General features: G+C 38.0%; 1 protein-coding gene across 6 annotated transcripts in view; it reads right to left on the bottom strand.

The window, feature by feature from the left end:
* The window catches only part of PPP3CA (protein phosphatase 3 catalytic subunit alpha), a 317,790-nt gene that overhangs the window by 4,851 nt on the left and 286,486 nt on the right, over positions 1–26,453 (bottom strand). For 5 of the 6 annotated variants that reach the window (XM_032860901.1, XM_032860903.1, XM_032860906.1 and 2 more), the window contains 3 exons: positions 10,826–10,910; positions 3,974–4,071; positions 927–956 (listed from right to left, as the gene is read on the bottom strand). In XM_032860901.1, the coding sequence (XP_032716792.1) occupies positions 927–956; positions 3,974–4,071; positions 10,826–10,910 (213 nt within the window). The remainder of the gene's footprint in view (positions 1–926; positions 957–3,973; positions 4,072–10,825; positions 10,911–26,453) is intronic. The other variant, XM_032860902.1, reaches the window with a different exon arrangement.

Raw genomic sequence — 26,453 nt, 5'->3', positions numbered from 1 at the left:
TTAAAATTTCCAGAGGGTGTGGTATAGATAATATTAAAAACTATTTTGATAGGCAGTCCTCTCTTGACTATATTGTTCAAGCACTTGATTTGAAAGTAATTTCTAGAGGACCAACGATGTTGTCCTTTCACCATGCTAGGCCACAGTGGGGGAGGTACAATTCTTGATTTTCTGTACTGCGCCTTAGCACAGTGCCTGGCACCAAACAGACACTCAGTGAACCATCAATTGAGTGATGACTGGATAGTCACTGTTCTTGTCACGGCCACTGCCACAGCCACTGGGGATTTTTGAACTCTTTATAATATCTTAATGGTGCTAACTGTCCTACAAATACCAATAGGTTAAAATTTGTAAGACTAGCAGAACTATTTACCTCATACACAGCTGTCTCACACTGGAATATTTTTTAGAGACATAAATTAATGTTGAACTACAACAAAGCACTATTCAAACGAACACTTATTTTTGGCTAGAAACTTCTGAAGACTAGATTTAATAAAGCTATTTTTCTTCTCTTCAGTGCTGACTGAAAATGATTTGAGGGAGGGACATGGTTCAGCTCAAAGAATATTATTTTATGCGATATTCGTCAAAACAGCTGCCATAACCCCCACCCCACATCGTTCAAGATTTCAAGATATATAATCCTTTGGTTTTCTGTGACTATACTAGGTTCGTTGCGTACAAAGTCAAACATAGCTTTAAGGGAAAAAAAAACAAACAAACAAACCATAAAAGGACATTTTCCCCTTTAAAGCAAGAACATTTTGGTTAATACTGAGCCACAACTGTTAGCCCAACACCCACACACTCTGTACAAGCTACAGCAAAAAAATAAAAAAATAAAAAAATAAAAAAATGAATACACCCAGCAGAGCCCTTATCTGTTGCAGGTACAACAGAAAGGGGACTGGCCAATTTACCTTCATCAGCCTCAATAGCCTCAACAGTAGCTGAAGAGAAGAAAGGGGGTGCAAAATGAATGAGAAAAATGAGCAGAGGATTTTTAACTCTAAGAACAAATCAGTGACGATCAAGGGAGCTCAGAGAATTAATGTTCCTGTAAGTGCTGGATTCTGGTACAGACAACAAAACAGATATGGTAAAAAGAAAGGAAAAAACACAACAAAAATGAGAAGTTTATTTTATGAGCTGGATACACCTATCTGAGTGAACTAGTTTTTGTTCATGAAATAAATGACAATATGGTCAACCCTTTTGAAAAACAAGACATTTTTCTTTTATTTAGATTGAATCAGTAAGAGACTAGGTCAGTCTTAGTCGGACACAGAAAGTATACAAAATCCACTTCTATGCTTGGCAACTTAAGATTTGAAAATGCCAGACAAAATGGCAGACCTCGAAGGAGTGTCATAATATCAGTGGGATAATTCACACTATTTAACATTAAATGGCGCGATTCCTAGCACAGTGGAAAAGTGGAGTGTGTGTATGTGTGTGCGAATCTGGAGGAAGAATAAAATCAATGTGTCTGAGTTGCTAGTCCTTTAAAGACAAACAGAGCTTGTCTGGAGTGGTAAGAGAGGGAGAAAAGGTGGGCAATGGTATGCACAGTCTGGACTTCTTCTGCCAGGTAACCCAATTTAAAGTCAGTTTTCTTTACTGGAATACCATCCATGGAAAGGGAATTCTTGAAATGCTACCATCAAGTGGCAACATGTCAGTTGCAGTAATAATTCTATCAGCATTTTAAAGAAGAGACAGTCCAAACACTGAAACCTCAGCATATTTCCGAGGCAACATTTTAAAAGCCCACTGCTTTCTCAGCAATTTTTATAATAAGGTGAGGGTCTATATTCTCACCAATACAGGTGTATGAGTCTTTCCACGTTATTAAGGCCAGCTGCTATCTCCCTAATTAAGGGCTAAAATGTAAAACTTCTCGGTAACTCCAAAATATTTAATATTAAAATTCTACCCCTTCCCTTGAATTTGCATATTTCTTAAAATTTAAGGTTTTAAAACTAGAGCAACTGCCAAACGTACACTATAATTTCCTTACAGAGCATTCTAAATGCCTTCTGATAAAAATGTAAAATATTTACCACTATGGGGAAAAGATAAACAGTAAAGCTTTAAGCAGTTTCTTCTTTTTGATAATTTGAAATCCAGACAGTGGATTTTGAAATTGTTTCAGTGGATGTGGTTTAAAATATATATGGGGTTTTCAAGTTCTCAGGACTAACGAGGTTCTAGCCCTAATGTCTGTTATATGTGGATGTGTTTGCACGTGTGAGAGTTCAACACAGAAAAACACAAACCAATGGATTCAACATAAAGTAACAGAAAAGGAAACTGAATAACCTAAGTTAAAATACAGGTGAAAATCTGGTAACAAAACAAAGAGTTTTAAGAACTTAAATAACTTAAGTTCAAAGGTAAACCAAAAATCTGGAACCACACCAGCACCCACGTCTCAGAAATATGCACTGTCCATTATTAAATGTCTTCTTCCAAAGCAAATGTGGCCCATAGTCTCTGATAATACACCCACTGTACCTTAAAATGTGCTTATCAGAAACTATGCATATTTCAGTCATTTAGATAGTTGTGTATTTTGTGCAAATGATCCATTTATGCTAATTTTTTAGAGAACATGTTTATTTTGGTGGGAGAAATTTTTGTTTTTTTAAACTTATTAGGATAATTTTCAGTTACAAATTCAAGGATAAATTTACTTCTATGCCTTTTCCTATCTTCATTTACAAATTTGTGTCTTTTTCTGGAAACCAGAGACACTGATTTTGGAATAAACTCACATGAAAATAAAGAAAATTATCGTGATGCTGAGCATGATTCTCTACGTAGAAGAGGTGTGTCTAAATCATGTAACTTTAGGAATACTTGAATCTTCTAGATTGAAGGATAGAGATGGGGGAAAAACCCACAAAAAATGATTCAGGGAAAGATAAGGGAAAATAAGCAAGAGGCTGAGATTAGTTTTTCAAATGTCATAGTGGATTTTTGTTTTATTGATTTTTACTCATTCACTTAAAGTATAATTTAATAGCAAATTTTCATCATGTATTATTAAAATTGGACTCTAATTATAATGGTAGTACATAATGATAGTTAAAACAGCAAGACAAAATTCACAGACGTAAAAGAGTATGCAGTGCTGTTTTGTCTAGTGTGGTGGCCATTAGTTACATATGGCTATTTAAAGCAAATTAATACAAATTAGCTAAAATAAAAAAAATCCCGTTTTGGTGTCTCAGTTGTAGGAGCTGTATTTCAAGTGCTCCGTAGCCAGTGGCCTCTGGACCAACACAGAAATTTCCATCATCACAAAAAGTTCTCTAGACAGCGCTCGTCCAGAAAGCTACACATTTTAACTGGCCAAAAAAAAAAAAAAAAAGAAAAAAAGAAAAAAAGAAATGTTTTCACTGTTTTTCAAAAATAAAATGTGATTCTTCTCAGTCTCCTCTGTCTTGGATGGAGAAATCAAAGACACATATGACTCCCAACTTCTATTCAAGGAGATAATGAAGTCACCCTTTCGAGGTCCTTCCATTCTCCACTATAATCTAGGCCTCCGGACGTGTATTGACCCGTGTGTCTAGTTTTTCAGTCAAATAGCCAGAACATTTAGCAGAAACGTAATTTATAAAAAGTTATTTTTAGCAGTGGAATGGCTCTAAGCTGTCAAAGCCGTCCTGCGTGTGGCCAACCTAAGTGGGTTGTCCCCAGCCTGTGGGTGTGGTGACTGTTGTGTGTACGTGGCGGGTGGCGGGGTGGGCGGTGTATGGGCGAACACCGCGGTGCAGGGACGACGAGGGAGCTATTCTGTCGGACAGGACTGGTCCGACTGCTATGGGGTTTCAGCCCTTCTTCCCGCCGAGAAGGTCTGAAGACCGAGGCCGCGCTGACAGGGGTGAATAATTCGGGGCTCTGACGACCGGGCGGCCTGAGCTGTCCCCCACACACCCGCACCACTGGGCCTGCTTACCGCTTTGCAGTGTCTGCTTCCCTCCAGAAAGCACTCCGCTGGGGAGCATGCCCGTGGGGGTCAAGCCTTTCAGCGTCAGCACGCTCTCGCTCTCTTCTCTGCAAAGGCACAAGGGGCGAGAGGACATTAACTTTGATTTTCTTTCAAAAGAAAGGGGGAAATGCATAGTAGAACTCACATTTCCCTCCACCCAGGCCCTCTGGATTTTACTTTATTTCAAACATACTGCGTTTTTATGCATTCCTACTGAAGTCCTGCCACGTCAATGGACAGCTGCCGCGCTAGTTTACGATTATATACTGGCGCAGGCTCAGCCTCTTCCGAGTCCCGAAGATACAGAAAACAATTCACATTCTGTAAGCAGGCATTGCCATACAGTGTTTGCTGGACAGCCACCGTGACACCCATAAATATGTTGAAAATGAGCCCTGGAGAGTGCTGATGTAAGTTTTCCAGCCAAGGCTCAGCAGAAATGAGTGGAACTTACTTCCCTCCGGAGAGAAAACCAAAGAGTATACATGAGAGATTAAAAACAAAACAAAACAAAACAAAAAACCAAAAAACTCTCTGGTTTATAGATTACGGAACTAGAAATTACATTCAAGGCGCTATTAAGTAATTGACATCACATGGTAAGTAGACAAATAATGACAACCAGCCAGGAAAGCCACTGGTAACATTTCCCACCTTTTCAGCAGTGTTTTCCCCCACTGATGTGCTAATAGAACTTTATTGTATTACTCATTGTAATGATTGTCTTACATCTTCTGCACATCATCATTTCAATGCTATTTATTAGTCACAGAACTATTAATCACTTTGATTTATTAATAAATCATCATGATTAAATAACCATGAAATAAGAATACTCTCATCTCTTTCCATATAGCTAACGCTGTAATTCTACATAATCAGAAAGTGTTTAGAATACAAATATATATATATATATATATATATATATATATATAACATCTACTATATGTAGAACTACCAAAGCCACGTTTTTATGAAGCTATCTAACATGACCCAAACAGAATTCTTAAACGATCCCCCCAAGCCAGCTACTTCCACAAACTTTCTTCAACTTCATCTTTTCGTTCAGCCTCAAGAATTACCCCTTCACTCCCGTCTTCTCTCTCTCTCCACCTCCTCGCATCTCCACTCAGCTGGCAAACCTTGAGGGCTCTACCATCAAAGTATTTCCAGCATCTTGCCACTCTCACAATCCTACCACTTCCCTTTTTGAAACAGTTTTGTGGAGTAGAAGCAACATCCCATATAATTCATCCATTTAAAGTATGTGATTTAATCAATTTTTTTTAAGTGTATTCACAAAATTGTGAAAGAATCACCTCAATCAATTTTCAAGTATTTTCATTGCCCCCAAAAGAAAATCTTTGTCCATTAGAGTGGCTCTCCATTTCTTTCACCCTTATATAACCACTAATCTAATTTCTGTACATTTGCTTCTTCTAGATGTTTCATAGAGGCAGAATCATACAACGCATAGCTTTTAGCGGCTGACTTCTTTTGCTTCCCACCAGCATCTATTGCCTGGATTTTTCCAGCAGCTTCTCTACTGGTCTTCCTGCTCCATCCTCATCACACTCTCTGCCTCCATCCCTGTCTATTCTCAGTGTAGCAAACAGGCTGGGCCTTTTAATACATATGCAGATCCTACCACTTCCCTATACAAAGCTCTCCAAAGGCTTCTCCTCTCATTAAGGGTGAAAAGCAAAATCTTTAGGTTTGACCACAGCCTTTGAAAACTAACTCCCAACCCACGCTCTTCTAACCTCACCCATCTGTCGTACTCCATTTCCTATCAGCGTGCACTCCCCTTAGTGTCCCTCCAACACATCTGGCACACCTCACCTCAGGGCTCTACCCTTCTTTGGCACACTCTCCCTCCAGTATCTGCATGGCTTACTACCTCTCTGCCTTCGAATTTCTGCTCAAGTATAGCCCTCTAAGTGAGGACTTCCTTTAGAAGGCTGTTTATATACTCCCCATCTCCCCTTGCTGATTTTATTTTTATCTAAAGCACTTATTACCCCTGAAAAACTATACAGTTTATTTATTCTGTTGTTGTTGTTTTAAGTATCCAGATAGGAAAGCACCTGGTATATAGTCCACATTCGAAACACATTTACTAAAAGAATGAGTAAAAGGAAAATAGAATGGCGATGTTATCCACATTTGAGATTTCTATATCCTTTACTATAGTTGACTTAAAAATGTTAGGTTTGAGATGGTCATTAATCATTGCTTGCCCTCATAGAGTACTGTAACCTTTCCAGGCTTCTGCTGTCAAACCAGTAGAGGTCACACAAAGAAGAAATCATCTTTTTTTTTTTTAAGATTTTATTTATTTATTTGACAGATGGAGATCACAAGTAGGCAGAGAAGCAGGCAGAGAGAGAGGAGGAAGCAGGCTCCCTGCTGAGCAGGGAGCCCGATGTGGGGCTCGATCCCAGGACTCTGGGATCATGACCTGAGCCGAAGGCAGAGGCTTTAACCTACTGAGCCACCCAGGCGCCCCAAGAAGAAATCATCTTAAGTGCTAATATGTGGCTTTGGAATTGGGAGTCCCTTTAAAGAAAGTAACATATCTTTTTTTTTTTGCATTCATATTTGAAATCAGGCTTCCTCCCTTCTTTTCCCTTTTGCACTCAACGATATTCCTCATCTCCCTATATTCTGATTGTTGCTCCTGCTGCACACAAAACCCAAGAACTCATAGTTTCTGGCAGCTTCCCCATTCCTCAGTTCCAACCACATCCACTGAGTCCTCCCTCACATACCTTGGCTCTACTGCCCACTGATGGAAAGACTCTTTGCAGAGGTCTCAATCACTTTCTTCCCTAGTTCTCCTCCTCCTTTGGCCTCCCCTTTCCCAGTCCCTTGGATGATCTTTTTCCTCTGGCTCCACACCTGTGCTTTCTAAAATGGAAGCTTCCAGCCACATGTGGCTCTTATCCACTTGAAACCCGACTTGAGATGTGCTGTTGGTATGAAATGCTCATCAGGTTTCATACACTTAATACAGAAATAAGAATGTAAGACATCTTCTCCTTCAGAAGCTTTATACTGACTACACATTGAAGGGATAAAATTCTCAACATATGTGTTAAATAAAAGACAGTCTTAAAATTAATTTCACCCATTTCTTTCTACTCCTTTACTGTGACTTCTAGAAAATGTCAACCTACAGATGTGGCTCACATCATATTTCTACTACAAAGCACTGTTCTAGAGGATTCTTTTCTTTTTCTCCTATGTCTACTCTGTTTCATAGCGAGAGCATCCACTTAGGCTACTTTAGTCTTGTGTACCCTCTCATGACAACATTTCGTACCCTCATCTCTCTCTAAAGCTCCAGGGTAGAATTCCTGTCCATCTCTGAATGAATATTCCACCGGCATCCCAGAGGAAAAAATATGCCCAAATCAATTTATCATAATCCTCCCCCAAAATCTTGTTAGGTATTTAAATGGAGAAATACTTCCTCTTCCTTAGATAACAGCACTATCACCCAACCCATTGCAGAGGCTAGAATCTCTATGGAACATTCTTAGAACATTTCCTCTCCCTCATCGCCCCTTGCATAGGTTGGAATTCTTGGAGCAAACGACAGAACCTACTCTGGCTGATTCTGACAGCAAAGAGATGCACTAAAGGATCTGAGAGAGCTTACAGACCCAGAGAGTCTGCAGCCCAGAAGAGCACGGGTGTCCATCCACGCTGTGGAATCTGGTGCCGCCACTGTTCAGAGCCAACACTTAAGTTCATGCTAATGCTGTCAACATTCTGAGAAAGTAGTTCTTTTGCTGTCCTCTCAGGTTTCACAGCTGAGACAGAAATCACCTTCCCCGCTTCCTGCCTCTTCACGGTGCTCATTTCAAAACACAAATTTTCTGTGCATTCATTTGATTGGTGGATCTTAGGCAACATGCCTGTACCTTCCCTGCCAAGGCTGCTGAATGACAGTGTTCTGATTCCCTTATAATGTGGCAAATTATCACAATGTAAGGGATATGCCGGGCAGTTATACCTGACAAATGGTTACCACCATTCACATTTATTCATTACGTTTAAAAACTTCCAGCTTCACAAATTCTTTTCGTCTCTTCCTTTGTATGTTTCCCCCTATACCCTAATTTGCTTGGATAAACTCAGTTGTTTCCAAAACGTCCTCCCTGACGTCAGTAAGTCATCTTGTTGTCCAGTCGCCACACTGCCACTAACATATAATATCTAAACATGGGTTAGAGCATGCCTTTTATCCTATTAAAAACATCCTATGACTGTCCCTGACTCCATGCAAAAAATTCGATATTTTATTATGACCATGCTATTCAAGGCTATCAAGGATCTGGACTGAAATACATCTTCAGCTTCACTTTTCCCTAGATTCCTCACTTACCCTCATGTCTTAAGACTCTGCACTTTTGAATACTTAGAATTCGCCGACCACACTGTTCCAGGCACTCACTACTGCTGCACACTGAGTTTGGACACAGTGCTTCCCTTGCAAGTCTGCTGTGCGGATTACTGTCAAATGCATACACCACGAGACAGGGCACCTGGCACTTAGCAAGAGGGCTCTTAAAGCACTGCCCTTAGGACCATGTGACTGTGTGGTTGATGACTTCTCAGCTCCCAAACCTGCCTGTTCCACAATTCACCACCTAAAGGAATCCTACCTATCCTTCATAGCGTTCCTCCTATGTCAACCTCTTGAGGAACATGGTTTCTTGTTTTCTGTTTTGCAGGAAACAGAACTCCGTGGAGCCCCGTCCTCATCCTCAGCAGTGCATCTTTTCATGTACTTAGCACACATTTCGTTGTCTTGTATTAGTTTCGTGTCCACATGTCTGTCATTCCAATTTGGTATTCATTATACCTGACTCAGTGTACTGTACACATCTAACATTCAGTCATTCCTTGTTAACCTTCACCTTCTTTTCTCAGGCTAGACACCCCCTGCATTCTGCAATACAATATATCTTGTTTTTATTTTCCATCAATGTATGCCATCTCCGTCAAGTCACTGACCATTGCTGGGTGTGAAGAGACCATTTCTCAGCTGGGAACAATTCCATCTTATGTACCTGTGGGCAGGGGACTGACTAGAAGGACTTTCCAATTTTGAGACCGACCTATAACTCTATAGCATTGCCTTTACCACCTTCATATGCTTTGAAAACCAACATGGATGGAAACAAGTTTTTATACTAAGAAAGGCTTTCCTTTTTTCCTTAAATACACTTTCACTTGGAAATTTTGGAGCTTTTTTTACTTCTCCCCACAGAGATGTCAGATAGAAAAAAAAAAAATCAAGAGACTTCAGATAGAAAAAAAAATCAAGAAAAAAAATCAGTAAATGTGAAGTATGATAAACAAGCAAGTGATTCTGCAGAAGTCCTGGTGGACTTCCGATCTTCACGTGGTCTTTTGCTGCCACAAGACATCCTTCTAGCCACACAGACCTTCCTGGGCCTCAAAACTGATGACCTGGTTTCCATCCAAGAATCTTTGCACCTGCTTCTCTTTGTTTTAAACACTCTTAACTCTACGTTTTCGTGAAGGTCACCCCACACTTCCTACTCAAATGCTATTATTCAGAAAGTTCTTTGTTGGCCACCCACTAAAGTAAGTGCCTCATGTCCCACTTGCTATCCGCCTTTTTCTCTTCATGGTATGTAATCAATGCTTTACATGTATAGTTATTACTGAGTGAGTGAGTGAGTCCTGGAAATTCAGTCAGGAATAGAAAGCATTAGCGCACAGGCAGCCTCGTTCATTAGGCTGTAAGGAGCAACAGTGCCCTATTTTCAGCCTTAACATGACTCTTCAGGATCTGGCAGGTCAGCACGGAGCTATTATTGACTTTGATTTGGTGTCTTTAAGAAAGGATGATATTGCCTTTCATCTTTTTCACAGCTCCCTGCTTTTGGCAACAAGCTATTTGGTTATTCTTTAGTGACTCTACCAGGAATAGACTAGCAACAGCAAAAGGAGAAATCAGAAGAGCCCACGCAGCTACTCTAAGAGGAAGAGTTGAGATAAAAATTTGGCAAAAATTTGGTTATGAATCATACAACATGTAAATGGTCTGTTTTGCAAGGTATACTTAATTATCCTTGTTAATGAGGAATTGTGAATTGACCATATACTCCTCACATATAAATAATGCCATATTTCAAGGCAATTTTTTGAGGAGAAATATATTATTTTGTCTTACCAAATAGTAGATAAAAGAATTTAAATAAAGTGCAGTTAGTTTTCTTCAAGAAAACATTTGTTTTTACAACATAGGATTAACAATAACATGGTTCATGATCTATTTAAAAAAATAACCACTGCATGGGAATTGAAACATTAAATAACTATTAAATAACTATTTTTCTCTCAATGACTTATTAGAATAATAGAGTCACATGAACAAGCTCAATGGTTAATGTTCATTACCTAGAAATCTAGTGAAATGCACCTGATAAATTCATCTTTTACCACAGAACCAAAATGAAACATAAAATGAATTATAACAGCTTTTCTATTTTACTACAACTTCAAACTATTGTGAAATAAATTTTCTAAAGTCCAGCAGGAAATGGTGTTAAAATGTGAAAAAGCCTAATTAGAGGCTTTCTCTAAGGAAATAATTTAGAATATTTCAATTTGACTAAGAAAGTAAGGAACAAACAATCCCATTTAAAAGAAAAAAAAACTAAGAAAAAGCAAATATTTTCTAGTAAAATACTTATATTACCAGATTACGGTATTAAAATGTTTATCGAAAGACACATAATCACATTCAAAACAGAAACACCAGAACAATGATCCCACCTGAGAACCGAGAACACTCGGGCCATTTTGCCTATTGCTCGGATCTTGTTTCTTATCACCTCCTTCCGGGCCGCGGCTGTTGCTCCTGTATTTTAAAAGAGAGGGTTAAGTAGTCAGTGACCTTTTATCTAACTGTAATTACTTTACAAGTTTAGATATATAATCGACTACAGTAAGCAAAACCACCTCCCTCCCCCAACAGTGGATTTATCTCAGAATTAATTTTAAAAACCTATACATCTGGCTATTAATACTTGGATGTGGCTCTTGAGAGGTCCCCAAAATGCCAAAGCGCAACTTTCGAGATTTCCAAGGAGAGATCGGTAAAGAGAAAAATCATGGAGCTGACCAGGTTGGTTCCTATCCTTCCCTTTTGTTTTTACAGAGAGAGTATGTATTGGCAAAAAGAATCAAGTGAGTCACCAGGATTGTCTACTCATTTCTGGACTTCATGCTGAGAAGACTACTTTATTAGGAAACTCCTTTTTCAAAGGTTCTCCCTTGAGGTGAAGGGAGTCTCAACTCCCTAAGTTCCCTGAAACCTCATGCATATCATTTAGTGGCCATAAAAACATTTCTTTTAGGACTTGATATTCTTCCATCTTCTGCTGGTTCACATGTTCTTGAGGGGAAAATGGAGAACTACTGCATTGGGTTTAGTGAGAGATGGTGGCACGGTCTGTATTTTAGTACTTATGTAAAAGTTACACACAGGTCTGTCTGAGTAACTTCTACCACTTACTGTATTTTCCAAATGGGAAAAAAAAAATAAATCTATGCAGGTTATTGTTACTTGTAAACATTTTTATCATGTTTTAAAAATAATACTATATGATCTTTAGTGAACCTATTTCATTTTTTATTAAATTCCCAAAGCATGTCTGGAGAAGTGCAAATCACAGAAAAACATCTCTCTTTCTAAGATTTTTATAATCCAAGGTAAAGGGGCTCAGATAGCCTTATTATACATTATATGGGACTTTGTAGAAAGTGTTAACACAAGATTGTTTTTCTAGTTCTACTGCCACCAATAGAAATACAACAAAATATTCCTTTCAGATAATATCAGAAATGTTCTTAGTCCAAATGAACAATTTATTAAGTCAGCTAATTTTTTTTTAGAGATTGCAGCCCACCAGTGCTAATTGGTATAAGTTTTGGTCTTTTAATCTGAGGTAAGGACAAGCTTTCTGACCTTTTTGGATGGAAAGAGTTCTGCTTTTTCTCTCAGCAAGTTTTTTTTTTTTTTTAATTTTAAAAAGAACTTTTATTTACTTATTTGAGAAAGAGAGAATGAGAGAGAGCACATGAGAGAGGAGTGGGTCAGAGGGAGAAGCAGACTCCCAGCTGAGTGGGGAGCCCATTGCAGGGCTCGATCCTAGGAATCCAGGATCATGACCTGAGCCAAAGGCAGTTGCCCAACCAACTGAGCCACCCAGGCACCTCAGGTTCTTCACAGGCTTTTAAGAATGTGATTTAGAATCCTTTTCATTGTTTGATGAGAGTCAAATAATTAATCACCACCCTAACATTTCTGTAAGAAGGAAAACTCACATCAACACACACACTGTCCGGAGGGAGTAAAAAACAAACAAAACCAAAACCCAAACCTCTGCTTTTCTCTCCCCCAAGGAAAAGGAAAACATAATGGGCCACACTTCCTTCTCCTGAGGGGGTTAGTGGGCCAGAAGAGCTATGAGGGCACACCCACCTCAGACACTCACGGGTGTTCCCCAGAAGGTGCATACCAGCGAGCGGGCTTCTTCCCCTTGTCTCTCTAACCTGAACCTGTGGCAATCCCAGCACGGCGGGTATCTCCCAACATACCGACTGGCTGGACTTAACTACTAGCAGCTATTCTGCCTGCAGACGAGTAGAGGAAGTTTCAATGCATGAGAGAAAACCACTCTCCAATCCAGTTTTTCTAATGATTAAGTGGAACCATGGATTCTCATTTGCTAGGTTCCTTGAATTACATGCTGTTGGCCAGAACAGTTGAGAAGAAAACAGTGTGTGGGCCGGATCCCGGCCTCAAAATTTATCCTGGGTTTCTAACAATATTTACTACCTATGATTTGTAATTATGATTCTTTATACAATAAATCCTGTCCTAGAGACCATTTAAAAGTCTGACGTTCCTGTGCTTGCATTTTAGGTAATTTATGATCAACAGACTACTAAGAAACATTTGTTAAGAAAAGAAAAAAGTGAGATCGTAATTAGTCTCCTTAAGGTGGCTTTCTTTCTTATCTATATATTTTCCGTTATTCCATTAAATTCTGTTTTGGGTCTAACACCATCCTATTCCTACTCTATAGTTAGTATTTCCAGGGTGTTTGACCCAGTCCACTCTGAGTTCATGGGGTGCTAAGTCAGGGAAAAGATTCTGACCCTCTCCAACACACAGTATGGTCAGATCATAAATCCATCCAAAAGACACAAAGAATGTAAAATGTGGGTGAGGTCTGAAAGTGGTGACTATATTTAGAAACACAGTAAGGAAAGCAGTAAGAAGGAGCAGCTAGAAATAAAACTGTATATTTTTAAGAGAAATGAGAAAGGCAAAACATAAAATAAATGAGAAATATATAAGAAGGATAATCTCCCAGAAATTTTTCAGTAAAGGCCTTGTAAAAACCACAACCAGAGCAAAGAAAAATAAGAAACTAGTCAGAAAGGGAGGGAAAGAAATTGTAAGGAACTGTCCTTTTCAGCTCAGTATCAACTGATTCTCAGAAAAATGCTCAAATGAATTCTGAATTTGAAATGTAAAATCAACATTCTGATAGAGCCAGTCTGTCCTTCCTTATTTTTTTTCAGATCAAATGACCTACTGAAGAGCATGTAACAGATTATTCTACTTTATGTACTCATAGGTGTACTCCCCAAAAATGATGATTCACAGCATGTTACAACATTTTTTTTTTTTTTTAATCAGAGAGAGCACAAACAAAAGGTACAGCAGGCAGGGGAGAAGCAGGCTCCCCACTGAGCAAGGAGCCCTAAGCAGGGTTGATCTCAGGACCCTGAGATCATGACTTGAGCTGAAGGCAGATGCTGAACTAACTGAGCCACCCAGGCGTCCTGACAACACTTTTCTTAATGAAGAATGGTTGTCTCTCTCTCTTTTGTTTTTTAATATATTTTATTTATTTATCTGACAGACAGAGATCACAAGTAGGCAGAGAGGCAGGCAGAGAGAGAGGAAGGGAAGCAGGCTCCCTGCCGAGCAGAGAGCCCGATGTGGGGCTCAATCCCAGGACCCTGAGATCATGACCTGAGCTGAAGGCAGAGGCTTTAACCCACTGAGCCACCCAGGCGCCCTGGTTATCTCTTTTTAAATATCTCAATAACACAGGTAAAAAGTTTACTACTCCTTTCATAAAATTAGAATACATTTACTCAAAAAATTAAAAAATAACCTAATTATAGACAGTGTGAAGAGACATTCAAAATGAGTATCTCTTAAGTTAGAAATTGCCTTCAATATTTTCTAAATATTCAAAATCAAAATGAAACTAATGCCACACTTGGATAACCTCACCAAAATTTGAAATACTCAAATAATGTTCGTTCCATTGCAATTCCTCACAGTCTGTATTCTATAGTGGGATCAAAGAAAAAGCATGTTTTTCAGAATTTTACTAGTTGCAACATGCAAACACAATGTCACAGTCAACATATTTGCTCTCTTTAAGTCCTGGAAATGACCACAGTAGCTCAAATTAAAATCGAGCAAATAAAATAATGCAGGAACATAAAATTCCTTTTACATTAAAACTGAAGTGATTCTTTTTCACTGAAAAGAACAGAACATTTTAACCTACAAGTCCATAACGGAAAGGCAACATTTCATACGTTTAAAAAAAAAATGGTCATTTTAAGTAAATTTCATTTTGTATTTCCATTCAGTTAATTATCATTTCTTTTTTGAGCCCATCTCTCTCTCTCTTCAACTTTTAAGTTCTAATCTTCTTTTAAGCCTGGGGTCTGATGCTACTGTATCCAGAATCCAGGCAAACCTGCACACTCAGTTGTCCTCAAAGTGGAAGAGGCTAATGCAGAGACCAAGGAAATCTTTAAAGATCTGCTTTTAACATGTGTCCTTTCTGACCTTAACTTAGCCCCTCGCTGACTTCTCATGACTTTGAAAGGCATCCATGCCAAATGGCTTGCTGAGTGAGTGCGGCATCCCTGCAGGGCGGATTTCAGCCTCTAAGGGGACAGGGATAGTGCAGCAGCCTCACTGCAGGGAGGAGCCAACTGCTAGGGGGAGGAGAGATTCTCAGCACATGGGCTTTCTGCCACACATCACACGTGCTCTGTCATCCAGCTCACAGCTCCAACCTGCTGAGGTACTGCAGCAAACCCCTCCGTGTTAACTGAATTAAACTATGTGGGAAGTGCTAGATAGAATATGATACCACCCAAATCATTCTTCATTAAGTGTGCTGTGAATCTTACCCTGTATCACCTGCCACGTGCTAAATGCCAGCAACAGAAATATGAAGGATGCGAGATCTCCACTGGAGGAAATCACGGGAATGACAACAAGAGAGTGGGACAAATAGAGTGATAGTAGCAGTGGTGTGCCCAAGATGGCTCGAGTCCACTAGTGAGAGTGAGAGTAGACTGAGCGCATCTCTCTCTTTCTGTTTTTAAGATTTTATTTATTTAAGAGAGAGAGACAGCACGAGCCAGGGGAGGTCTAAAGGGAGAGGCAGAGAGAGAATCTCAAACAGCCCTCCCTCTGAGCATGGAGCCCAATACGGGCTCCACCCCAGGACACTGAGATCATGATCAGAGCTGAAATCAAGAGTCAGACACTTAACTGACTGAGCCACCAGGTGACCCTGGGCATATCTCTTCTCAGCTTCATGTTGGCAGCCTGACATCAGTAGCAGGGAAGAGAATATATACTATGGAAATCTGCAAATGCCACAGACTAGGGACATTTTCCCCTGGAGGATGAGTTGTTAAAGGCATACCAGCATGACACTGATAGCAGGTACTAATTGCCTTGAGGCATGAGAAAAAAACTTCACTGAAATCATAGTAGTTAAAGGATCTTGAAGGATAAGTAAGAGCAAAAGAACAAGGAGAATGAGTATTCTCTGTAGAAGGAAAAAAATTTGCAAACTTTTGGACGCCACAACAATCCATGTTATATTCAGTGGTGGGTGAGAAGTCTTATGTGGATGGAGATATGCCGGGTGAGGACAGGTGAGAGAAGCAGGAGCTGCCTGGACCAACCTGTAAAAGCGTGAGCATGTAAGTACACTCAGGCAAGAAATTTACTTACTAGCATACTCGTACGAGCATACTTACGTACTAGCATAGTAGAGATTAACAGAACATACCCTGTCATGTATCTACCAAAGAAAGAAAGAGATGGACTGATGGATAGATGGATGGATAGAACCGATGGATAGTAGAGAGGTAGATACGTGACAAAGTAAATATAATCAAATGTTAATTGTAGACTATAAGTGATGAGTACATGGATATTGACCATTCGATTGTTTCAACATTCTTGTATATTTAAAATATTTTAATAATAAAATATCAAAAAAGCAAAACTGTATTTGCAAGAAACTTGGTTTTGAGGGAAAGGAGAAAAGCTTTTGAGAAGAGAGGTGTCTCCATCCCGCCCTTTGTGTTATAAGGAGGATGCATGAGCTGGCCAAAAAGGAAGCAGTAAAGGAAAGTTCTCAGTGTGGCTACCTACACCCCATCCGTCCTCAGCTCCCAGAGAACATTGACCCGGTAAGGTTTTGTTTTATATGTCCAATTCAATGGATTCTAATTGCTTTCAATGCCTTTTGGTAATTTTAAGAAATGAAGATGATGAGCTACTTAAAACTTTTATACTCAGATGTCTTGTAAAATAGGAACATTTTCAGATTATTAGAATATGAAAAATCTCCTTTTCCAAAAAAGCAGAGAAAAGTGAGGTGTTTACTCTTTAATGTGAATGGTAGCAGAAATTCTCAACCTCATTATTTTAAGTGGCCTCAATTTTTGCTATTATTTAGGCTTCTTTCTTTAAAGGCCTTTTAATACAAGTATATTCATAGCATATATTATTAAATAAAATATATTCTATACAAAAGTACGCATATACACTAATATTTTGCACTTTTTTTTTTCCAAAGGAAAGATATTTTAAGAACTATATTAGCTGGTAAGCGTCCAATCTCTACCTTTTTAATTAGAATCTAAGAAACTAATAGAGAAAACTTACCACTTTTCCAAATTTGTTAACAAAATTGATCTCTGTAGGAAACTTATTCTCTTTGAAAGTAAAATTTTATCGTAGTTCATTATTATTAAGCAGAGTTTAGATGTACCCCCAGATTGTATTTTTCATCAAAAAGAGCAATTATTGAATTTGAATAAAGGCTATTGATGGAACTAAGCATAAGATGTTGAGATAAAAAATATCTTTTGTTGTGTTATACTAAAGACAAAAATTAGTTAGGTTTCCATCCAAAATTAGCACCTTGAAATACAAGATATCATACAAAGAAGAGTCTTCAGATGCCCCTTAAAAACCTTGCATAACTGCACTTTTTACAGATGATAATGATGACACCATAAGTACTTATTTAGGAGAACACATGTCCCCATAAGGCTACGAATCCAAATCATGTGCCATAATCCCTAAACTTTACTCTTTGTCTTTTGTTTCCCTGGCCTACTTTAGTAATAAATCTTGAGCTTCTCTATGTCAACAAAGTGATGCTATTTATAAGTTACGTAGACATCAACCTGGTTTCGCCCTTGGCTATGAGTTTGTCAAATGCTTTACAACATCTGCCCATGCTGTCAGGCATTTGAATCCTTGGATTTAGGGATAGCACCATCAACACTGAGTAACTGTGTTCACTCTGACAGACTGACTTTAAAACTGTAGCTTTTACATTTTTTACTCATGCATCTACTAAAGACTCTCTTCCAAAGTATACTATTTCCACTGCAAAATTTAAATAGTTGTAAAGAATAGATATTGCCATTTTTAAAATGACTGTATTACATTTTTTTTTTTTTACTAATGGCATATAAATGTCACAACAATTTCATCCCACCATCACCCATTTAAAGAAAAAAAAGTCCGTGAACAAGATACTCATTGACACTTAGAAATCTTACAGGAGTCCTATTTCTCTTTGAAATTGTATTTCCACTTCCATTTCACTGATTTTACTCTAGTGAATTATATATTTATATTTTAAAATAGTTTTATGACTACACTGTACTTTATTATCAAAAATATGTTTCAAAATCTAAGTTAACTGTATTTTTTAATTTTATTTTTAAAAAAGACTTTATTTATTTATTTTTAAGAGAGAGAGCACACAAGCAGTGGGGAGAGGCAGGCAGAGGGAGAAGCAGGCTCCCTGCCGAGCAAGGAGCCCAACATGGGACTCAATTCCAGGACCCCAAGATCATGACCTGAGCTGAAGGCAAATGCTTAATTGACTGAGCCACCCAGGTGCCCCTGAGTTAAATGTATTTTTAAAAAATTTCCTGACACAATGAAGCCCTAAGTGTTCAAAAATTCCTTTGTAATCAAGATCACAATTATTAGTAGTACATAAATGAGCTAGATAGCACAAATCTATGATAAATACTTAAAAATATGTTAAAAGCATAGAAATAAAGTTTTATTGGAATGCATCCCTTAGTGGCAAAGATGGGGGGGTGGTTTATGTCACCTTGCTTAAAGAGACTTCCTAGACACTGAGTCTTCAGCATCTCTCTGTTGGTACCCAGTACTAAACATGTCAAGGCAAGGTTCACAATGATGATGTCTCCGGAGACCTATGCCTTTCTGTTAAAGTGGGAGAAGTACAGTTGAGAAAGAAGAGGTGGAAAAGGAGAAGCTATGAGGCCTGCACTCTCCAACTCAGGACAGTTTTCAGAAGGAGGACATCTGTAAGGTGAGGATGAGAAAACGGATTCCCTTGAAACTCCCTTTGAGACGTCCGTGGGTAACCCCAGTAGTACAAATGTTCTAACATGAAGACTGCTGCTCTATCAAGAAAGCGATCACTGTTTCTAGGGTTGATAGCTCCAGAAGAGCTCCTTGACTAGCCATACTTGGAGATCTGTACTGCTCAAGCACTTGACAAAAGTTCCAGTTAAATCTAGTCCAAAGAGATTGTTAGGTGCTGGCCCTCACCAAATAGCTCTCCCTCTGCTTACGTAGGTTACTCTGTGAGGTAGGAAAACAGCCTCTGGACCACAGATTTCAATAAATCCTGTAAAACTTAATCTTTTTGAAGATCATAACCTAAAATGTTTGGAATACTTTTTTGGTTTTGTTTCTCATTCTACCATATGACATATACATAGGTGATAAAATTGGAATATAATGGCTATTCACTCCATATTTACTCCAAACCACTTAGTCTCAATTTTTTCCCATATGTTTTTTAGTTCAACTAAAATTTCAGCACATAAGAGGCCCTGCAATAGTGTGATATTTGGCATAAGATGATTCTGTCTCATATCCTATTTTGAAAGGAACAGAAGATCCTTTAAAATATATATATTTTTAAAATAAAAAGCCTCTCTTGTGTAATGGATTCCAAGAAAGGCCAGTACAGCCTAGACTGTTTTTTTCCCCCGCTTTTCTTGTCATAAAACATAAATGAATTATTTGGATAGGAAATCTTAAAAATGTACAGACTACTCCCAAATGTCAAGTAACTGTCATTATTTGGTTATCCTGCATAATTAAAAGTTACTTCTGTTTACAAGTTTTAATTTGATTCCACGGACTTTTGTTCTCTGAGACATTTTGTCCCATCTGTTCAGGGACTCCTCAGAAGAATCGCAGAAATTGGCTATATACATAAATCTAACTTGGGTAAAAATTAAAAGATCTCAAAGTACATTGGAGAACTTCCATTGATTTTTCGAGAAACCATCACATAGTCAAACTATGCCTTACAAAGAACATTTGAGTTGCTTTATACTTATCAAAGTAGAAACTAATGGGATTTCACATGCCAGGTCAGACTGGCCTCTTTATCATGACAGAAACACATCAAATTTGTAAACTGATAAGTGAAAATCAAAGCAAAACGAAATGAAATAATAAATGCCAAGTGAATAATTTAGACTTCTTGGCTATGGGAGAAACAATCATAATGCCTGGATGTCCAAGCTATCCAGGATCGTTCTGTGTATAGGTGAGGATGTAATGGTTCAAAAAGGTATTTATTAAGGACCTCATTATGCATGTATGCTAAATGCCAAAAGGATGCATGCACTAGAACTGAATTCTGGACCCTTATGGATTTATGCATTCATCAAATGTTAGAACTACATTTAAACTATCCAAACTAAATTTATCTCTGAAATGATACAAATTAAGGGGGGAAATGGACAGAGTAAAATATGTTTCATGGTCCTACGTGTCATATGCTAGATAGAAAATGAACTGAGCACCATCTGACAGCACAATAAAAAAACAGGCCGAGAGAAGTAAGGCAACTCATTGGTCTGACCCTGGAGACCGCCCCCCCCCCACCCGGAGGCATGGGCCTGTATTGAGCTTATCTGAAACAAAGCCACTCAAAGGTCTTCTGGTGCTCTTCAAGACCTAGGTGGGTATTTTGCCAGCACATGGGGGATGCAGTGATGTTTTGCCCAAGAATGAGAATAAAGAAATGAGCATTAGGTTGTGGCCTATGATCAGCACACAGGCATGTACAGGAGACTTAAGTGAGACTTAAACAACACCTACAGATATTATTATCTTATCAGAGGAAGGGGATACGCCAATCAAAAATGTGCTGGTGGGCCACAGAGGCAGAGTACAGAAGAGAAGCTGAGGCAAACACCTAAAATGTCTAGGGAAGTTCTGTCCAGGGAGCAAAGGCTTCAAGGGTTCTGGCCCTAGTGCAAGGCTTCGGATCATGAATAGCAGGCTCGTTCACTTCTCTGAAGACCTGAAGGTACTGGCAAGTGGGAGGTAGAAGGGAACCATGGTGAAGAATTTTGGCTGGGAATAAAAGACCTAGGTTGGAGCTTCAGCAATTCCATTCACTAGTTGTGCTGTCCTGGACAGGTGACTAGGTTTCTAGTTGAGGTTGTGTAAAGTCAAGAAGGTTCAAAGTGCTTTATTTGCATTATTTCACATAACCTTACAACAACCACTAGAGGAAGTACTATTAGTCTCCACCGTCCTTAGCATGATTCTAGGGAATAGAGATGATAATTTGTTTGTCTAAAGTCAACAGCTGAAAAGTGCTGACCCAGAGCCAAAATCCACTACAGTAGCAGGTTGACTGATCCACTTCGTAGGTGGGTTGGAGAATTAAATAAGTAATGTGTTCATTCAACATTTAACAAACGTGTGCCCGATACCGTGATACCTGCTAGAGCACTTAGCACAGAGCTTTGGTCCATGAGAAGTACTCAATAATGTTTGCAATCATTATTAAGAAGAGGAAATGCTTGTGGAGAGGTGGACATTACAATTCCTCTAACACTCACACTTCTCACTGTAGATTAAAAGATTGATTGTGTGATCTTTGTTAATATCAAGCTCCCCAAGTTGGGACCTCAGTTTTATTTTGTGCCAACCAGGCTAAAGGCTGGGCCCCAGATAATGGCACATTTACTAGGGGAAAATGCTGGCAGCCAGGATGCTGCTGGTTTCACTTTTCACGAAAAAAGAAAAAAAAAAAAAAGAAAGAAAGAGAGAAGGAAGGAAGGAGGGAAGGGAAAACAAACACTTGCAAAAGGTGGACTGACAAAATATAATCAAGATTTCTATTTCTGTGCTGAGAAAAAGTGGAAGAAAAGTTTTATAGTAAAAGTATAGTAAAACTTTTATAAGTAAAGAGGAAGAGCAAAAACAGACTACACTCATAGAAAAATATTTTTAAAATCTAGATTTTCTGAGCACTTATTTCACTTTTTCATAGAGTCCTTAGACTCATTATCAAAGATCAAATGATTATTATCAAAAGAATGTTTTACAAATGTTGGACTCACAACAACTCTGTCTGCAGTTGTTAATTAACTAATAATTAGTCTCATATAAGTACTTCAGGTAGACAACTTGGACCCATAAAATGGCTTAGTACAAAGAGAATCATGAAAGCTCTGCCAAAAATACAAGACGAATTATCTTTCCTTATGGTATCACTTTCCAGCAAGCTTCCATTACCACTGTAGTCCCTTTTGTGAAGAATGCCTCACTCACATGCAAATTACCTTAACCTTGTTTGTGAGAAGTGATGTTTTTCTAAAGTATAGACATATACACAAAATCTTTGTCTTCATTGAGGAAAAAGAGCTCTCTACTTCAATTCCTTTTAAATAAAGAATGTATTCAGGTTTCTTTCTCAAATTTCTCAAATTTCTTTCTCAAATACATTCAGTTGAAATGTATGCTTAGATACGCAATAGCTAATGTTTAGTTTAAGTTGGCCAATGTCACCACTAGTTGGAGGAAGGCTCAAATACTACAAAATTAATGATTTTTAAACCTGGGTATAAATACTGTACATGTGTAAAATACATGTGTCTCTGAAAATGCAACATAAAATTCGAGAGTATTCTTACTGTGAGCATAATATTCTGGCGATGGCGGACATGATCCAACCAAATACCAACAATGATATGGCTGTTTTTTTCATGTTTACTTTGTTCTGCAAAGTCTGGCTTCTATGTAATGTGAAAATCCAGCTAGGTAATAAAGAAACACATTTGTGCAAAATCATGGTAGTACAATATGAAGGGAAAGCAGTACTTTCAATGTCTGTGTCGTTGTATCATTTTAATTAGTAACTTAAAAGGACTTTATTTGTTGCAACTAAATACGATAAGCTAGACTTGACAATACTGATTACAATATGATGGCTACCCAGGCACCTTGTATGATAGTCAAGGCCCCAAAACACCAATAGCCGTAAATACGATAGGAATTTCTAGCCTACTATGTAGGAAATCCCTGTGTATTTTTTATACATGTTTCAACTTTAATGATATATTGGATATAAACTATTTGCTTCCTTTTTATGGTATAACCATGATAACAAAACAAAAGTAGTTACCTTACTATAAATGGTAGAGAGTACAAAGGATACATTTATTGTGACAAAAATGGCTTACACTCTACATTATAGACCAAAATATTAAGTAATTGAAAAAAAAACAACACTAAACTCGATGGTAATTCACAAAATCCTGAGGAAAAAATAACAAAACCTTTTATAAAATACTGAGTATTTTTTCTTTCTATGTATGTGTTTCCTTTCTCCAATTACCTCACTCAGACTCAAATATTATAAAAAAGATAAGAGAACTTAACACTGGTCAACAGTCAACTAAAACCCATCTTTTCATATCATTTCCTGGAAAACTTACATGGATCTCTCATATGGCTGTACATCCAAATGGAGTAATATACATAAGGTGTTTTTCTTTTCCTTGTCAGAAGTAAAAGACAAGAAAGACTCCTCTAGTTTCTCCTTGAGTTGTCAAATATTTTGTCACAATTCATGCTCCCTCCCTCAACCCTTTCAAGCCTCTGTAAGACAAAATACTTAAAATCCATTTCTTGCTGCCCAAGCCTCTCAGCTCAACGAAGGCAGAAACCATGTGTTTGCCTGCATATACAGAAAAAGATATTCCATGAAGGAGTATTTTTACAGAGAACTAAAAATATATAAAATAAAATAAAAATATGATATGAAAATTGAGGTACTCTGAATTTTATTTTTTGGCCCTTTGCCAATGATTTCTATGTTCTTTTTTAGCTAGTATAAATACCACAGCTACCATAAACATCTCTTTTCAATAATCTGATATCTGACAAGCATAGTGATGTCCTAATATTTCATTTTTTGGCCAGACTTACATCTCACAGTAATTTTTCTGGACTTGGTGTAAATATTTTTAACAGCTGCTGCCTTAAACGGTATACAATCCTGGTCCTTTCTACTTGATCGCTCCTTCTTTCTCCTTCTCTCCTTTGTCTTTTTCCCCCAGCTTCAACAAGGGTTAATTTTAAGGATTAGTCTGCAATTTTCTGATATTACCCTTTTATGTCAGCAACTTTAGAGGCCAATAGAGTCGATTGTGACGTTTCATTCCAAGTCTCTATCACCAGCCCAGATTTTGTTCCCAATTTCCAGGACTCCACTTCCAAACCTCGCTTAGACATTTCCAGAGCTATGTGTGTCCCTTTTACTCAAACTCATTTCTCCTGAAACTTGTGTGTTTTTCCATAAATGTTCTCATCCTCCTAGACCCCTAGGCCTGAACCACCCAAATCAACTTTTCTTTCCTTTACCCCATTGATTTATAGCTCTAAGTCCTTGGATAGCTCTTTGGAATAGCTCACTTTGTTTTATTCTTAACACTATCATTGTTTGGATTTGGTCACCTCAACTTTCAGATACATTATCAAGTTCCTAATTTATATTCCTACTCTTCCTTTGTTCATTTTGCAAACATTTTTCCAAGCTTACCAACTTCAGGTTATGTGTCAATGTTGACAGAACAAGAATCATATCACCCTGTGTTCCTTGAAGCTATTTATTTATTTATTTATTTATTTATTTATTTATTATATCTCAATGTTTCTATTTGGGGGCCTCCTGGGTGGTGCAAGCTGGATAAGTGGCTGACTCTTGATTTCAGCTCCGGTCATGAACTCAGGGTCCTGGGATCAAGGTCCATGTCAGACTCCACACTCAGCTGGGAGTCTACTTGAAGATTCTCTCTCTCCCTTTCCTTCTGCCCTTCCCCCTGCTCTCAAATAAATAAATCTTTAAATGTTTCTATTTTTTTAATGCTTCTAGGTAAATTTTGGGGTCTTTAGAATTTTTTTTAAGATTTTTATTTCTTTATTTGAGAGAGAGAGAGACAGAGACAGAGACAGCAGGATCAGGGGGAGGAAGCACAGAAAGAGGGAGAAGCAGACTCCCTGCTGAGCAGGGAGCCAGATGTGGGGCTCGATCCCAGGACCCTGAGATCATGACCCCAGCTAAAGTTAGACGATTGACTGTTTAAGCCATCCAGACACACCTAAATGTTTCTATTTTTTATATTAAAACTTAATATTCCCCTTACCCCAAACTGTCAATTATTATAGGATATACATTTTTTTTTTCAAATCAGGAACCTGAAATATAGAAGGATATGATGATATGCACAGAAATGACAATAATTGCAGCCACAAGAGAAACTCTAGGTTAATGGCTCTTGGTATATGTGTTGCTGCCAGATGCCAAAGGCAGAAGAAGGGAGTTTTTAAGATGAAATTTTGTCTCATACGTTCATCATGGCAACTAAATACAGTTTTGATAGAAAATAATATAACAAACCTTTATAGAGGTATTCTTCAGGGACCAATCAAATGCCATGTTAGTGCCACTAATTCCCAATTCACCCTTCAAAATGTTGGAAATGGCTTTTTTAAGTTAGACAAAAAGAAGTGGGGAGACACTCTGGAACCTATGATATTTCATATCAAGAATTACCTAATAATTCAAAGCAGATGATGGGAGATAATTTTCTTGTATAAATTTAGATGGTTTCATAGAGGCTTGCAAAAAACTGCTCTTATCCCATATTCAGTGACTGGTCTGTGGTTAATATTAGGATAAGGCAAAAATGTGGATAAAGGATAAGAGTTCCACCATGTGGTTTGCTCTTTAGATGAAAGCAGAGGAATAAATTCTAATTTAATATTAAGTCTTTCCAGTGCAGCCTGAAACTATATTTGGCTTGAAATGTCTTCATTTTATTATTCTTTTCTTTCCTTTCTTATTCTACAGGATTTCAGTTTCACCTTCACAATTCTGTGGTAGCCAGACTTGCCACATAACGTAGTCTCAAACATAACTTCTGAATGTGTGTATATATGTGTGTACACACACACACACACACACACACACACACACACAAACACATATATGTGATCTCAGAGTCTACGATTTTAGGACTTAAGAGAAAGTTCCAAATAAATAAATATTTCTAACTCATGAAACTGTTATTAGGTTCCTAATGCTTATCACTATTCCAGATGTTCTTGTTGTAATAATGAACAATAAAGAAACCTTTGAAATGATGCAGTTTGCTTGACTTCTGTCAGCTCCCCCCCATCCCAATTTTGGGATAACTTTCTAATCTTTGGTCTGAAATGAGTCTTCCTCATTAATGAGAATTAACTACCCAAATGAAATACATCTATTTGGATTTCTTCTTTCTCTAAAATAGTCTGGTGAATAACAACCCCAAATTGAAACCAGACTATAATTTTATCATCCAAAATCAGCAGTAGAAACAGGAAACAAAGACCCCAATATATATAAATTAGATCCTCAAACGACATGCATTGTTATTAAACAGTTTCAAAACTTTACAAGATAATACAAGTTTTTATTTTCAACATAAAAGAACCACAGACCAATTTAAAATAGCAACCTTGTTCTAGATAGGCTATCAAATTCCTTTATTTGTAAGGCAGACGTGAAGGAGGAGAAATTCATGGCGTGATTTCTACTTAGTAAAGACTAGAGGAGCCAGGAGTTAATCGTCTGCTCAGCTACAACAAAATCCTTAATACAATGAATCACATAACTTCTTGGAGTAAACT

This window comes from Lontra canadensis, unplaced genomic scaffold (genome assembly GCF_010015895.1).
Source record: "Lontra canadensis isolate GAN:19392208 unplaced genomic scaffold, GSC_riverotter_1.0 scaffold1, whole genome shotgun sequence".
In the NCBI taxonomy this organism is placed as follows: Eukaryota; Metazoa; Chordata; class Mammalia; order Carnivora; family Mustelidae; genus Lontra; species Lontra canadensis.
This window is presented reverse-complemented; position numbering and strand designations above follow the sequence as displayed.